Source organism: Ursus maritimus, unplaced genomic scaffold (genome assembly GCF_017311325.1).
Source record: "Ursus maritimus isolate PB19 unplaced genomic scaffold, ASM1731132v1 scaffold_8, whole genome shotgun sequence".
NCBI classification, from domain to species: Eukaryota; Metazoa; Chordata; class Mammalia; order Carnivora; family Ursidae; genus Ursus; species Ursus maritimus.
The window spans coordinates 71,024,594-71,040,981 of NW_024426996.1; the positions used below are offsets into that span (position 1 = coordinate 71,024,594).

Sequence of the window (16,388 nt, forward strand, 5' to 3'; positions counted from 1 at the left end):
ATATATATATATATATATATATATATATGCATCTGTCATTGGATATTTTTTAAACACACGAACAAACCAACAAAAAAGATGATTTAAAGCATGCATGACTTAAAAAGACAGGATTTCTCACCGGGGGTTTAGACTTGATTTTTCGTACAGAATCACGGAATTTTACTCTTGAGTAACTTTGGGAATCGTCTTCTTGTTGAGTCCTTTGTACCTCCTCACCTGGCTATATAAGCAGAAAAAAAGGATGGCTACAACATTTATTTATTATTTTAAAAAGGTTTTATTTATTTATTTGAGAGCGAGCTCGCATGAGTGAGGGGAGGAACAGAGGGAGAGGGACAAGCGACTCCACACTGAGTGTGGAACCCCACGCAGGGCTTGATCTCATGACCCTGAGATCATGACCTGAGCCAAAATCAAGAGTTAGACGCTCAACCAACTGAGCCATCCAGGTGCCGCAGGATAGACAGAACATTTAAACCAAGAAACTAAAGATGTTCTAAAACGAGCATTAACTCTCAAAGGGGGAACCCTCTGACCATTGGTGCAGACCACCATTCCTAAGGAATGAAATGCTTACAAAAGTCAAATATATTTGAAGATTAAGGTTGCTGAATATTCTCTTACTCAGCTCTGTCTCTCTCAAGGCTAAACAAATACAAAATTTTATACTCAAAGGATCCTAAAACGACAAATGATATTTCTTCTACAGATCAATAGATTCTCTAGTTCACAGAGGAACATTTCCAAACAATCTATGAGGAAAAGCATCAATAATGCCTGGATGTGAATAAATCTGACATACACCCTCCAGGGCACAAGGCCTGTCCTCACGAGTCCCTGGACCTGGGAAGCCAAGTTCTGCCTATGATAGCTCTATGTGTTCATTCTCATCATGGAGGTTCCCTTTGTCCTGTGATGCCCAGTCCACCAAGGGTTGTTCCCACTTCGTCCTCATCTCTGCTTCTAATCTTCCCCTTCCAGAACCTGGCTGCTTCTCCTTTTCCACCCAGCACAATCCAAATGCCATACCTCCCTTTTGAATGACTCCAAACTATTCCAATAGTATATCCAGATTATAAGAAGGGACAAACTTATTCTACCTGTGATGGGAACTTGGTTATAATTATCTGGACCGAGCATGGAATGTCACAGCATGGAATAATTTTCATCAGGGAAAATGGAAAGTAGTGTATTTGCACTGGCCCCTCTCACATATCCTTCTCAAGACCTACCTGTTTTTCCAGATCATGCAAAGATACTTCCTTTCTTAGACTCCTCCATCCTAAAATGAAACCTCTTTTCTAGAAATCTTATTGTCTGGGGGCCTCTCAGGTGCTATTCTGTCTAGCTTAGTAATCAAACCATGGGCTCTGGAGGCTGACCACCTGGCTGTGACTCCCAACTCCGTCACTTACAGCTTAGACCACTTGTCTTGAGCATCGAGTAAAGCAATGCACCTAAAATATGCCCACAGTTATGGCTCAGTCACGGTGGGTTTTATTACCACATTCTTAATTTTCTTTTTACATGTGTTTGATATCCCTAGTTTGTATTAACATCACATGACTATAAACCTTTTATTTTAGTCTGCCAGAAACTAGAGCCTGAGGCATAGAATTTTACATAAGTGGAACGGCATATGTTCTTTTGATATTATGATAGATTACACCCGACTGATACCCTGGTTTTTCTTTTGGCTGTGCTGGATATCTAGCTGCATATCGGTGAAATTTCACAGCACCTGGTTTTAGCTATTCCAAGGATCTCCAGTTCTCATCAGTGGCCTGTGGAGACCCACTCAGACATTCTGAGACTTAGACAAAACCAGAAGGGCCAGGAGCCTCGGGAAAATCTTGCTGGGAACAGAAGCCATGAGACAAACACCCCCTCTTCCAGGTCCTAGGCAGGCTATTCTGAGAAGCATTCTCCTCAGCAGGACCCCGGCAGGATCAAGCCCTGGTCACCACAGCATTAGTCAGCTCAGTCAGAACTGACTTTTCCTCCTGTTTCTTTCTCCCCAGTTCCCAACTTCTGTTCATTGACACCACTTCTCAGAATAAGCCACACAAAGAAGGCATGAAAAATCCTTGCCTCAGGCTCTGGTTTCTGGTGGGAAGTGGGGTCCAGAGAGGAGATAAATTACACCTCCAAGGTCACACAGCTGGTGAGTGAGGTTGGCCATTTAATGCTGGGCAGTTGGGGTCCAGCATCTGGGCTCTTCCTGTCCTCCATTCTTTACTCAATAGGATATAAATGGACCACTTTATCGATATTCCTTCTGGGTTGAGGTCTATACATCAACAAATCTGCTTTGTGAGATATTCTGTTAAAAACCTGAGATCAGGTCTAAAAAAGGGCAGCTGAGTCAATTGTTCATGTAACTTGGCTATTTTTAAGCCTTGTCCATGGTATCATTGAAACCCAACACTGGAAGAGAAAGAAACTGTGGAACCCAGCCTGTCCATCACAACTTCACAGGAAAAGAAGTCACTCATTCCTGCCAGGTCAGCCTGTCCTGTCCTGTCACAGAGGAACGCCACACATGCTGGTTGGTCGTTGAGACATGAGTTGAGCTCTGCACCCCCAAGCCCCTGACCACTCAGTTTCACTCTTCCCTTTGGTAAGTTATACAGCTGCTACTGGCCACAGCAGACTTTAAAAAGGCACTATCATGATTAACCTGAATCCAAAGAAATATGAAATATAATGAAATTGAATATTGAAGCTGTTTCATTTTCTAGGCCAAAATGTACAAGCCTGATGCCTCTTCTTCCCTGCAATCGGCTAAGGTAGACACACATGTTTATCTCAGTCAGTGTGCCTTAGAACTTAATTTTCTTCACCAGGACTTTTTCTCTTTTCTTTTCTTTTCTTTTCTTTTCTTTTCTTTTCTTTTCTTTCCTTTCCTTTCCTTTCCTTTCCTTTCCTTTCCTTTCCTTTCCCTCTCTTTCTTTCTCTCTCTCTTTTGTGGAGAGCTAAAATCATCCAGTATTGTCATGGTTCCGGGGCTGTGCTGAAAGGAATTTTATATATTTCTTCTACATTGTTCACCAAAATTCACTTTGACAACCACTTGGGATCATCAAGGAGAAAAAAAAAAACAAAGGGAGGTATTTTTTTAAAAGCCAGTGGACTGGAAGATGAGTTACAGCCCTGATCCGAGAGCCCGTGGCTTAGCTAAGTGAAGACTGAGAGCATTAGCCCTGACCCATCCCTGGAAGTGACCGCTGAACTATCTATCTGAATTAACTATCTCTTTAGTTCTTAAAATATTTTAAAAATACAACTTTTCTATGATAAATGAAACTTTAATTGATCCCCAAACTGATATGAGGTAACCACTAGCCAATTCCTTTTCATTTAAGAAAATTCTAGTACTGTAACCAGTCATTACCTCTACAATACATAAGCTGATTTATAACATGTACCTCTGAGCCTCCTTCCATGTTCTGGTTTGAGAGCCCCTGGCTTGCAAACTGTCTTTTTGGTATAAGCACAATAAACTTTTACTAATGGTACTTCAGGGACAAAAAATAAAAAATAAACTTTTCTGAAAATTAAAAAAATAGAGAGACAAGGCAGTTGATGTTTGCCTCATGTTCTTTCACAAATTGGCCGTGTATGCACGCAGAAGGCAAGGAGAGACTGAAGAGAAGCAGACCGTTCTAGATTGGTCAGCGGCAGTTTTAATAAGCAAGGGATGTCTTGGGTGGTTCAAGATGAGAAGATCCCCGCACCTGCCTGCCAAATCTTAGAAGTTTAGAGGTCCTAACTGAGTTTAGTCAAGTATACCAGACAGACGGTCAACACCACATTTCTGTCTCAAGGCTGTAGCCCTGGGGCAGTTTCTGGGAGTGGGGAAGGCAAGTGGAACATTCATTTCCAGGACAGGGAGGGGGTGAGGAGCCTCCAATTGTGTGGGTCCAGCTCACAGGTCATCCAGTGGTCATGTCTTTTTGATGACCTCTTCCAACACCTCAAATCCATAGAAGGGCTCTTAGGGGATATGGAATATAATAGATATAGGTCAAGGTCCTGCTTACAAAAAGCAATAAATACTCTGTAAGCCACGGGAGTATATTTTACTTCTACAACTTAAGCTTTTTTGGGGATATCGTATTCATGGTACACGGACAAGTGAGAGCTGCCATGATTTTGCGAACGGTTATCAGCCAGAAAGTAGAGACAGGCTCAGGGACGCCTGGGTGGCTCAGTCAGTTAAGCATCTTCCTTCAGCTCAGGTCATGATCTGAGGGTCCTGGGATCGAGTCCTGCATCAGGTTCCTTGCTCAGTGGGGAGCCTGCTTCTCTCTCTGCCTGCGTCTCCCCCTGCTTGTGCTCTCTCTGTCTCTCTCTGACAAATACATAAATAAAATCTTAAAAAAAAAAAAAAGTATAGACAGGCTCAGATATAAGAGACCAGGCTATCCTATCACTTAGCCCATCTGACCAGAGGCCGGGATTCACATACTGAACAACATAACGGAAGCGTTTGTGTCAAGCTGATGAGATTTTAGGTAGTTTTTCTTTATTTTCCAATATTTTAAAATTATGGCTCTTACAATGAAGAAAATAATTGGAATCAAAGACAAATACATGTCTCCTCAGCAGAATGGAGCAAGACACTGCCAGAAAGCCATTTCATCAGATCCACGAAAGTTCCTACTAAAGAACCATGGGCCATGACACACAGACACGGCTGTAACTTTCCTTGTAATCATGCAATCTTCGGCTTGTTTAGGACGAATATAGGCAAAGTGTTATAACATCTCATCACAGAAGAAGGGAAACCATCCTCTAAGCAGTCAGTGGTCTTTCCACAGAAATTCCTTTACACCTGTGCTGCTTTGTCTCAAGAGTGAAAACCAACCCAACCATCACCATCAACAACAAACAAGTGGATTAGACTCGCAAACACTTCTCTGAGCCATTCGCTCTGTTCTTTCTTTCCTTCTTCTACCCTCTTACAGGCATGTCCTGACAAGACTTTCCTCTCTCTTTCACTGCCTTTCTGTCTCCTCCTGGGCCTTAACTGTCAGTTTTTCTCCAAGTGTCAAGACCTTCCTCACTGAGTCTTCTTTCTGTCAGGAAACAAAGGCCACTCAAAACTTCAAAACTCACCGCAGCAGAAATGCTTCCTAAACCCGTTTCTCCAGGCCTGGTCCCTTCCTTTGTACGTGATTCTACAGGCACACATTGACATGTCCCTCCAGCACCTCAGACTCAAACAAAAATCCCTCCAGTGCATTCAAACCACCTCCCCAGCCTGCGGTCCACTGCTTTCCATGGCTTGTAGGAAACCACTGAGGCCCCTTCTAGGACATTCAAGGCCCCCACCATCCCACTCCTACCTCTCTCTGCTTCCCAGGAAGATCCACACATCCAGAAACGCTGACCCACAAGACAGACTGGGAATGAGAAAGAGCTGGAATCTGATCCCCACTCCTGCATGCATGCCTTGTGACCTGGGGATGGCCTCGCGGCCACTGTGAACCTCGCTTTGCGCATCTGTCAAATGTGTATGAAAACAATAGAACCCACCCCATTGGGGTGCTGGGATAATGACATATGAGAACATGGGCAAAACACCTGGCTTGAGCCGGACTCTATAAATAGCAGCTATGAAGATTATTGATAAGTGTTGAATGTCTCCTCTGAGCACAGCTCTGTTCTAGAAACTTTCGCTGGAAATGTTATATTCTGCTTCACTGTCTTTGATGGCAAAGTAGAGAAGGCCCATTTCTCACCTCCGTGCCAAATTCAGTCTCCAATTCTTTCTCCCTGGGACTTCGTAAGCGCCTGGGCCGAGGGGTGGGGATTTCCTGCAGCAACGTGCTTTCTGCTTTGGACTACAAAGTCAAACAGAGAATCACTGCTGGGTAGCGTCAGGAATGCTGCGAAAACCTCAGTCACCATCTTGGTAGAAAACAATCTGTAAAAACTACACACTGCACTTCTTTGAGAGAGAAGAGCAAGTGAAATGGTTAAGAAAAATGACGCTGAATACTTCTTAAGCATAATTCTCCACCTGTGCCAATGTTAAATACCACATTAATATTTAAAACAAGAAAAACAAATTTAACGACATTCAAACCCACACAGTTTTGAGCAGACAGAGCATTCTAGACGAGACCAGGGGAACGGCAATCAGCCACTGAGCAAAATATTCATGTGGTTTTTCTCACCCTTGCCGCTTGTAATTTCTCCCTCATGCGTTCCCTCATGGAAAATTCTGCAAAGCCTGTCCTGGAAGCTGAAGGAATTGGAGGTAAGCCTAAAAAAACACAGGAAAATTACTTTAAAACAACATTTTTTTTTCCAAAGGGAAGATGAGATTAAAAAATAACATGAGAATGTAATTTTATTTTGCAAAGTTAGAACTTTACATAAGCAAACATGAGATCATGCTGACAGCCGTCCATGTGACGTCCTCAGTGCATGTCTTGGCTTCTTTTGGACTGACAGGGCGAACCTCGTTCCGGCAAGGAGCGCCACATCGACTTAACCAAGAGTAAAACGAATGACATTTGACGGTTCAAGGCAGAGACACAGCAATTCCATTACCAGTGGGAAGAGACTTTCCAATTTGTTGAATTGAGAAACAGGCTCGTAGATGAACGGACGGCTAATGAGTTCGGGGTTCAGCTTTCAACAGCGTTGATCACTTCAATCAGAGAAACCTTTCTACAGGCCCAAGCCATTGCCCTAGGCGACATCATAGACGTGGCATGTATTTTGAACCTATTGTTAAATACATACGTAAATCTCATGAACCGTTGTACAGCTACGAGTGCGGGGAGGACACAGGTGTTACTACCACCAGGAATCTGGAAGACCTAGACTTTGAGGCCCCCGGGGTAAGTGAGTGGCTCTCCGATCGCATACCTGGGATGTGGAATGTTGGGGACTGTTCCTGGTTCTCTCGTTCCCAATGCTCTAAGCCAGAGTGTTCGGGAACAGAATGTTACCATGCTTGGAGCAAAAGTGCCGAACCGGCGCGGAGTAGGATATAAGACAGAGAAGGAGTTTGGGATTCAATTATGGGGAACCTCTGATGTCACACGAAGGAGCCTAGAACGTATTCTCCAAGCGTGGGGGAGTCCTGAAGTTGCAGGTATGGGGTGGTTGCGTGGAGAGAGGGAGTCAGTGGGAACAATTGCACAGAGGCCACAAGAGGGAAAGGACAACAGGACCCAGGGACCAGAGGGAGGTCATGAGGGTCTCACAACAGCACATCTTCCCAGCACTTGCTAGCATGCCAATCCTCAGGCCAGGCCCAGGCCCACTGACCCAGAGGCTGGAGGGGCAGCCCGGCAGTCTAAGGGATTTAAACACACACTCAAGGTGGAGGACCCCTGGTTTAGAGAAAGAAGGAGGAGGTGATGATGTCTGAGTTTTGACTGAATTGGCACTGATGGGCCTTATTTGGTAGCAGGGTGTATCTGGGGTGCTGGCAGGACCTGGAAACATGTGCTTGTCCAGCACCCGGGGCTCTGCGCAAAGCCCATGCCTGGAGGTAAAGGTCAAGCAAGCATGTCTACCGTGGCGGATGCTGGCGTGTGGAGAAAGCCTTTCCCGGGGCAGAGCATGAAGAAAGAGGGGTTTCTGACACCTTCCATCAGCACTGTTGAGGGGAGGAGGGCTGGCCAGTGCAAGAAAAAGCGAGAGAAGATACTCTATTAGAAGGGAGAAGGAACAGCAGCAGGGAGAAGGAGGAGGAGGGATGGGCTGCAAAGCTCTCTGTTAGTCACAGATTGACGGCTCCTTCAGCATGGGCTTCGGGCAGAAGAGGTGAGGGTCCTGGGCTTCAAAGCTCATTTCTGCAGCCTGGCACTCGGTTTGTTAGGCTGTGTGACAGAAGGACAGAAAATCCTTCTTCCATCAGCCTCCAACCCTGGAACTCACTCCGTGCCTGAAAGGAGGCAGGAAGTAGTTACAGTAAAGATTGCGGTCTTGCGTGTGTGGGTTGAGGTTCAAATTCTTTAAGAGAATCTCCATCAGCGCAATGAAATGACCTTTGACATTCTTTTTTAACTCGTTTAAAAAAAATGATGGAGCCTTACTTTCCATTTTACAGATCTCATCAGTATGGTAGATCCCACCCACTGTTCTGTGCACTTAGAGTCCCAAGACTGTACGGCAGTGGCCACAGTTTGAATTTAAATATTTGTCTGATTATTTGGTTAATACCTGTTCCCTCCCCCGGCTTCCACGGTCCCCAGCCACACAGGGCAGGTGCATGGCAAGCGTCATGAAGTGTGTGTGGTCCCCTGATCAGGGAATGAAAGGGCTTCTGGACTGGTGCTCGCCGAACTTGCTCTCCGGCTGGCCACCCACCTTGCCTCTGCCCTCAAAAGAAGGATGTTCATGGTCGACGACAAGTGTCTTTAAACATGAAAATGCACCTGTTTATTTACTTCCCCTCCTTTTTTTAAAAAAAGAGAATCAGTTCTTCAAGTTTACTTAAAATAGCTGCCATCTATATATAGTTCACTAGAATAATTTTATGTATTTGTCTTTAAAAGAGAGACAAGATGTTTTATTCAACATGATCTCTTCTGAATAAAGAAAACGAAGTGGCTTCTCGACGATTGCTTTTTAAAACTTTGAAAGAGGGGCTCCTGGGTGGCTCGGTCCTGGGATTGAGCCCCATGTGGGGCTCCCTGCTCAGTGGGGAGCCTGCTTCTCCCCCTCCCTCTGTCCCTCCCCCTGCTCATGCTCGCGCTCTCTCTCTCAAATAAATAAATAAACAATTAAAAAAAAAAACTTTGAAAGATTCTGAAATGGTAAAAAGTAGCTCTTGCTCGATATTTTGGAGTCCATGCTAGCCAAAGCCCTTTCGAGGGTGTGGAGATTTCCTCAGTCCGATCTGCACAACTCGCTGGGGAGGTCTCATTTTCCCAGACAGAATGTGACCCACTCAAGGGCAAAGACCTTGTGTTGGTGACCTTCGTACCTGGCACTTAGTAGCACTAAATCAGTGAAGGAAAACATACAAAGGAGGGCGTGAGGGAGATCATACAAACAAAAGAAATGTAATTCTCATTTGGGTGAAGCCAGATGATGATGACACAGTTTTTTTAAGATAACATGATGAACCATGTGTCCTCTCATTCACTCCCTTTAACATAATAACTGAGAGAGATTAGGTGCTTTCATTTTCATCTGGGTAGAATCATATAGCAGTGCTTCTTTAAACAACAAGAACTAAAATAACCCTAAGACATTGTTTCCCTTAATTTCGTGTCAGTTGCTTCACTACATTACTACTCTGCTATGTGATCCCAAACTGCGTCTATTTTTCCTGCCCCGGGGACCAGAGCCGACTTGCCAAACCAGAGGATGGCTGTGACCTCACAGTTACACACAGAGGCTCTTTGACAGAGCTGAGCTGACCTGGCATGAATGAAGTTTCTGCAGCGTCCAATGCGAAGGGTGTGAAGAAAATAATTTTAAAAATTAGGAAAGACTTGTTTTGGAGGCATGCAAGAACTTGCAGATAACGAGAGAATGGCCAAGATATTCCGTTAAAAAAAAATATATATATATATATGACATCAATCGGTATGAAATAGGGATTTCCTTGGCAGGTGGTGTTTCTCGAGGACCAGCAGATGATGTCCTCACAATGCCGCTCCGACTTCCCAGGAAACCCACCCATCTCCACGCTGCAGCCTCGTGTTTGCAAATGCTTCTGGATCTTCTGTGCTATGTGAGCTTTACCCATCACTCATGCTCACGGTACCCCATCTCTCTCTCCTTACAGGCTTCACAAAACAGTGGACATTTTTCTCTTAACCACTTCTATTCAACCTGACCCCTCAGGAACCACAACCACTTTCTAGGAAGATAGGCACTGCATTTGGAAATAATGTTGTAGTCTTCTCATCCGTCCCCAAGTCAATGTGATCTTGTTTTTATGGAGAAGTTTCTACGGTTTCTCCTCCACTGTCTGGAAGTCCTCCCCTCTTCCCTTACTGGTGCCAAGAGACTCCCGTCCTTCTTGCAGGGCGTTGTTCTGTGACTCTCACTGCTGAGACCTGAGCTCTCTGTCTACCACGGGGTATTACCAGGACTTTCCAAGGACTTGACATAAAATCAGAAATGGGGTTTTTGGGTTTGGGTTTGGATTTGAATTGGTATCATCTGGATTCACATAGAACAGGTGAGCATGACGATGATTGTGCAGTGACCTCCCTCTTCTGCCCATCTTCTCTAGTGAAATAATACACTTCTAAGTGTTTTATTTTACTTCTTATGAAGAATAAATATTTACCAAATCCTATAGTACCTTTATGTTTTCATCAGTTGGGCACTATTGATAATGGTGATAATAGTGTGATCAAAAATTCAGTTTGTTAATATGGTGAGTAATGAAAGACTTTTCAGCATAGAAACAGGTTACCTAAAATTCTTGGAGGGGGGAGCGGAATGAAGGAGTTTAAGAAGAAAAGGGAATGGTATCAAATTTCCAACTGTGCGGGGAGAGCTTGTTTCTGATTTTTGAAGGAGGTGACAGGGGTGCCATTTAGGTTCCTTTGGATAATTTCAAGAGTGTTATAACATTTTTATTTTAAAACATTAATATTTATATTAATATACTTATATTTTGTTAATATTTGTATACTTATGTCATCAATAAAGTATTTAAATTTTTTATGGTAACACATATAGGATAATTTTTTTTAAAGATTTTATTTATTTGAGAGAGAGAGATAGTGAGAGAGGGCACGAGTGAGGAGGAGAGGGAGAGGGAGAAGCAGACTACCCGCTGAGCAGGGAGCCCAACACGGGGCTCGATCTCAGCACCCTGGTATTGTGTCCTGAGCTGAAGGCAGACACTTCACCACCCAGGCACCCCCATAGAGCATAATTCTTACAGGGACAGTGGATAATAGGGTGGGGAAAACACTTGCCTGAACTGCTTTTTAATTCCTGCCTCTTCTCTCCCCCAAGTAAATAATACCCCCCCACACACCCCCTGTTACAAAATTCCTGGATAGAATATAAATACGGAGTTGGGGGGTAGGGAGAGCATGGGACAGAAGACAGCTTGACTCCAGTAGGAAAAACTGGAGGGGAACAGAGGCCATATCCTACCGGCTTGAGGAGGAAAATGTGATGAGGTGGGCAATCCGTCCAACTGTCCCCAACATCTAACCGACTTTACATGGACCTAAGAAAATGGAATGTCCTTTCAGCCACTGTAGGACGTCCTCAGCTGTCAGCAGGAAAACCCCAGCACAACGCAAGGGCCTCAGGTTCGCGGTGGTTGTCACCATGATGTAAGAATGTGATTATTTTCTTCTATTTCCCTCTCCTGATTTTCTACATTTTATCCAGCAGAGTAGAATCCCTTGTGCAGATTTTAGTACATAAAATGAAAGTCAAAATAGGCTGAGGACTGCAGGCTCTGCCCTGGGTTTTGAGCCTCAGCACTGCCCATAGCTCACATCTGCTCAGGGGTCTGGAAGGTTTTCTGTGGTCACCTTCTTCTTTTCTGCTTCTTTATTTCATAGTCTCGTTAACATTGCATTTTATGTTAACTGAAAACACGGGGCCCTGATTTTGGCGCATGTCTCCTCCTCACTCAGGGATGCCTCGACCCGAGATCTGGCTCTGCCCGTTCCCCCTTCCTGTGTCTCTGTGTGTCAGCGCACCTCCCAGGCTTGGGGATTGGTTAGGGCTGAACGCTTTGGTCCCCCCAGCATTCATATGCTGAAGCTCTCAACCCCATCCACGTGATGGTATCTGGAGGTGAAGGCTATGGCAGGTAATTAGGTCTAGGTGAGGTCAATGAGGGTGGGGCTCCCATGATGGGATTTGTGTCGTCCTAAGAGAAGAAAGCCCAGAACCATAGCTGTCTGTCTTTCCACCCTGTGAGGATACAGTGAGAAGGTGGCCATCTGCTAGTCAGGCAGAGAGCTCTTACTAGGAACCAAATAATTCTGGGCTTTGGTCTTGGACTCCCCAGCTTCCAGAACCGCAAGAAAGCACGTGAGCCACAAGTCCACGGTATTTCATGATAGCAGCTGGAGCCGACGGAGATAGGAATCATCAGCTTGTGCCAGACTGGGCCTGGCTGGCCCGGCCTTCTGTCCCTACACTCCAGGTGGTGGGACAGGGCAAGGGGGCTTCAGACAGGCCTGAGATTCTGCAAGGGGGCTTCACAGATAGATTAGCCATGACAGTTCTGCCTGCGGTTGAGCCTTCCACACTGCCTTGGGCAGAGTGGGAAAAACCACAAACCTCATTCAGGACGGTGAGGGACTGCAGGAGAGAAGCCAGGGTGACCAAGTGGTCTCCGAACAAGCTTTGTGAACTTCCAAGAGGGGAAATGACACGTAAAGCATCTGAACTTGGAGTGTTTTTGTAGGCGTGACTCTCTGTCAGGTTGCTAGCATTCTACAAAACCCAATTTTGGACATCCTAGATTAGAGAATCTCTTCTCCAGTTTTCAAGCATTCAACCGACAAATATGTATTGAGCACCCATGGTGCGTGCAAGGCACGAAGGATGGAACAGTGAAGAAAACCAACAAACCCTCCTCTTCATGGAGTATGTTTTCTGGCAGGGAAGAGAGACCACCAACAGGTAGAATATTTAATATGTCAGGTAGTAATAGGTGGTGTGAAGACAAATAAAACAGGATCGGGGATAAGGAGGACCGGGGGGGGGGGGTGTACTGCAGTGTTGGGCTGAGTGGCCAAGCAAGGGCTTCAAGGTGACATTGAACAGGTGAAGGAAATGAGAGATCAAGCCACGTGGATGGCTGGGGGATGAGCATTTTAGTTATAAGTAATATCTGGGGTAAAGACTCTGAGACAGGGCCATACCTAATGTAGGACCAGAGCAGAAAGGGGAAGTGTAAGGGGTGGGAGATGAAAATACCAGGGTATCAGGTCATAGAGATAAGGGGGAACAAACCGTGTAGGTCATCCTACACAATTCGGCTGAAACTCTGTGTCAGGTGAGAACCACTGGGGGGAGTGACATGACCTGATTTTCCTAAGACCATTCTGGCTGCGGGGGTGAGAACAGAAGCCAGGGCGTCAGCTGGGAGGCTGTGCGATGTTCCAGATGGGCGCTGAAGGTGGTTTGGATCAGGAGAGGAGTGGGGGGAAGTAGTGGGAAATAGGCCTATTTCAGGTCTGTTCTGAAGGTAGAGCAAACAGGACTTATGGGGATATATGGATGGGGGCAGATAAAGGCAGGAGTTAAGGATGACCCAAGCAACAGAGGAAATGAAACGTGTGTTTAGTGAGATTGGAAGATCATAGGACAAACAAGGTGGGAAGAGGAGACCAGGAGCTTCAGCAGAGTGAAATTTGAGGTGTCTCAGAATAGATCACAGACCTAACTAAATCTGAGACCTAAAAGCATAAAACTTAAGAAGAAAATATAGGAGAAAAACTTCATGAACTTGGGTTAGGCAAGGAATTTTTCAATATAATCCTCAAAGCACGATCCGTAATAGAAAAAAAGTGATGCCCTTGACTTCATCAAAGTTAAAACTTTTTGTACTGCAAAAGACATGATTAAGAAAATGAAAAGATAAGACATTTACTCAGAGAAAATATCTGCGAATTATTGATCTGATGAAGTACTTGTATGCAGAATATATAGAGAACTCTTACACTCCGTGCTAGGACAAAGAATCCAGTTAATAATGAGCAAACATTGAAATAGACATTTTACTAAGAGTATACACAAATGGCTAATAAGCATATGAAAAAATACTCACTATCATTAATCATTGGGGAAATAAAAGGTAAAAGCACACCAAGGTACCATTATACGCCTTATAAAGACCCTAATTAAAGACTGATCATACCAAGTGTGGACAGTTCTCATAAACTGTCAGTACGACAGTAAATTGACATAGCCACTTTGTAAAACAGGTTGGTAGTTTCTTATAAAGTTAAAAATAAATGTACCGTATGACCCAGACATTCTATTACTTCCCAAAAGAATTGAAAACAGACATTCATGCAAAGACATGCTGCAAAGACGCTTACCAGCATCATTCATAATAGCCCCAAGCTGAAAATAATCCAAATGTCCATCAGCAGGTGAATGAATAAGTAAAATGTGGTACATCCATACAATGGAATACAATTCAGCAATAAAAAGGAACAAAATGTGGACAGATGCCATAACATTTATGAATCCCAAAAAACATGATGCTAAGTGAAAGAAGTCAGACACAAAACACTACATACTGTATGAATCTGTTTGCAGGAAATGTCTAGAAAAGGCATATTTGTAAAGATATAAAACAAACCAGTGTTTGTCTAGAGCTGGTGGGAGTCAGGATTAACCATAAATAAGCACAAAGGAACTTTCTGGGGTGATGAAATGTTCTAAAACTGGACTGTGGTGATGGTGGCACAAATCTCTACATCCACCGAAAATCATTGAGTTGTCTACTTACAGTGGGAGAATTTTATGTTATGCAAATTATACTTCAATAAGGGTCTTAAAAATATGAGTTGCCTCATTAGACAGGCAAACAAAGATATTGGGTAGAAGGCTGCCGCCCATTTAGTCTGAAGGAGCCCTGGGCTGGAGATAAGCACTTGGGACTGGTCAGTTATACACATGATATGTATACTTTAGGACTTTGAGTCTTGAGATGACCAAGAGAATGAGGATTGATGAAGAAAAGAGGGCCAGGTCCTGAGCCTGGGCGCTCCGACATCTAGAGGTTGGGCATGTTAAGAACTAGCAAGGACACTGAGAGGTCAGCCAGAAGCGAGGATTGCTGGAAGCCAAGGGCGAAGGGAGGAGGCAGCGGTGAGCTATGCCAAGTGCTGCTGAAAGTCGGTAAGGGAAAGACTAGGAACTGACCAGTGAATTAGGCGAATGGGCAGTTCACTGGCCACCTCCACAAGAGCAGTGCTGATGGGGAGTGGACACGTGAGTTAGATTGGAATAGGTTCAAGACTGGAGATGAACGGGGTGGGGGGAGGGAGGAGATGATTCTGGAGCAATTTCACTTAAAGGAGTCTTTTGGAAAATGCCTTTCCTGACAATGAACCATCATGCTGGGTATGTTTCGTACTTGTTGTACTCTTACCATATGGTCAGTGAGGTGGGGCCACAAGAGACAGAGGAGAGGCTCAGGAAACAGACTCCCAAGTTCTAGAACTAGGAGGTCATGCAGGGTCACATGGTAAGATACCAAGGTGGTCAGGAGGCAGAAGATGGGAGAGAGGTGAGACCTTAGGCCATGGCCTTTACTGGGCTGTCTCAGGGAAAGGCAAGGCAGGGTAAACAGCTTAGGCCTGGGTAGCTGAATTATTCTGGGGGGGGGGGCTCTAAGCTATAATGGGGTCTCTAGTTGTCTGGTACCTGACCCTGGGATGATGCCGGCAGAGCAATATTGCTCCCTACGGTGGTCCCCACCAGAAAGATGTGGGCTCTGGATTGGTCAGTGTGCTTCTCAAAGGCACACTCCGCTCTGAGCCCTTTGCCATCTCTGGGAATTGGCTCGAATCTCCTCCACCCAGAAAGGTTGTATTTTTGTTTTTTCAAGATGTCAAACCTCGTAATATCCAGAAAAAAATTTACAGAATATAATGTACTATTTATTCAGACTTGTTTCAGTGCTTTAATTTAGTCCTCTCAGTACTGTGTGAGGTAGCGGACGCCAGCGCTGGTGAACTTTTTGACCTTTCCTACATTCCCCAGCATGCACGCTCTGACTAGAATGTTCTTTCCCTTCTCCAGCTGCCAGACTCCAAGGTAACTCCCAAGACCCAGCTTTTTTGGGGCAGTCTCCTCTGAGTCCCATACTGTCCTTTGTGACATTTCTTTCCTGGGTCAGTCTGTCCAGGGCTTGATGACTTTTAAAAAGTAAGCCTGAAACGAATTGTCTACTTCATGTTTGCATCAGATTTCGCCAGATTCCCAACTTTCTCTTCCATCAATACTGAGAAATTGGCTCTGAAATGATTCTTTAATCAGAGAAACTAACACGAATGAATGGAAAACAGATGTCAGTAATGAGGAAATTTATGTTCATAAGAAACTACTTAACATTTGATAGTTACTCCCTTAAGAGATGGTGCAAGTTGGAATCATGGGGGAAATGTGTGTACTTCTTCTCTAGCTGTTTATTTGATTTGGAGCTGGTACCTGCTCAGAGAAACGCTTTCTTTATTTGGAATGTCATGACAGTATGTATGTTTGAACAGCAGATTAGGAGCCAAAGCTTTCACTGCATGATTTATGCTGCTGTTAATCAGGGAGGTGGCCCTTCCGAGCATGTGACTAGGGCGGTGGGGGAGGCCACAGAAACCGTATGCTGGTATCTGGGAATCTCAATCCAGTCTGACTTTCACACCCCTTGGAGGCCTGTAGGAATGCAATAGTGTAGAGAC

At 44.6% G+C, this 16,388-nt stretch overlaps 1 protein-coding gene across 1 annotated transcript in view; it reads right to left on the reverse strand.

Moving 5' to 3' along the window:
- The window catches only part of CC2D2A (coiled-coil and C2 domain containing 2A), a 132,766-nt gene that overhangs the window by 97,163 nt on the left and 19,215 nt on the right, over window positions 1-16,388 (reverse strand). Inside the window, exons 5-7 of the mRNA XM_040625335.1 lie at window positions 6,189-6,277; window positions 5,751-5,852; window positions 122-223 (exon numbers count right to left, since the gene is read on the reverse strand). Of these exons, the coding sequence (XP_040481269.1) occupies window positions 122-223; window positions 5,751-5,852; window positions 6,189-6,277 (293 nt within the window). The remainder of the gene's footprint in view (window positions 1-121; window positions 224-5,750; window positions 5,853-6,188; window positions 6,278-16,388) is intronic.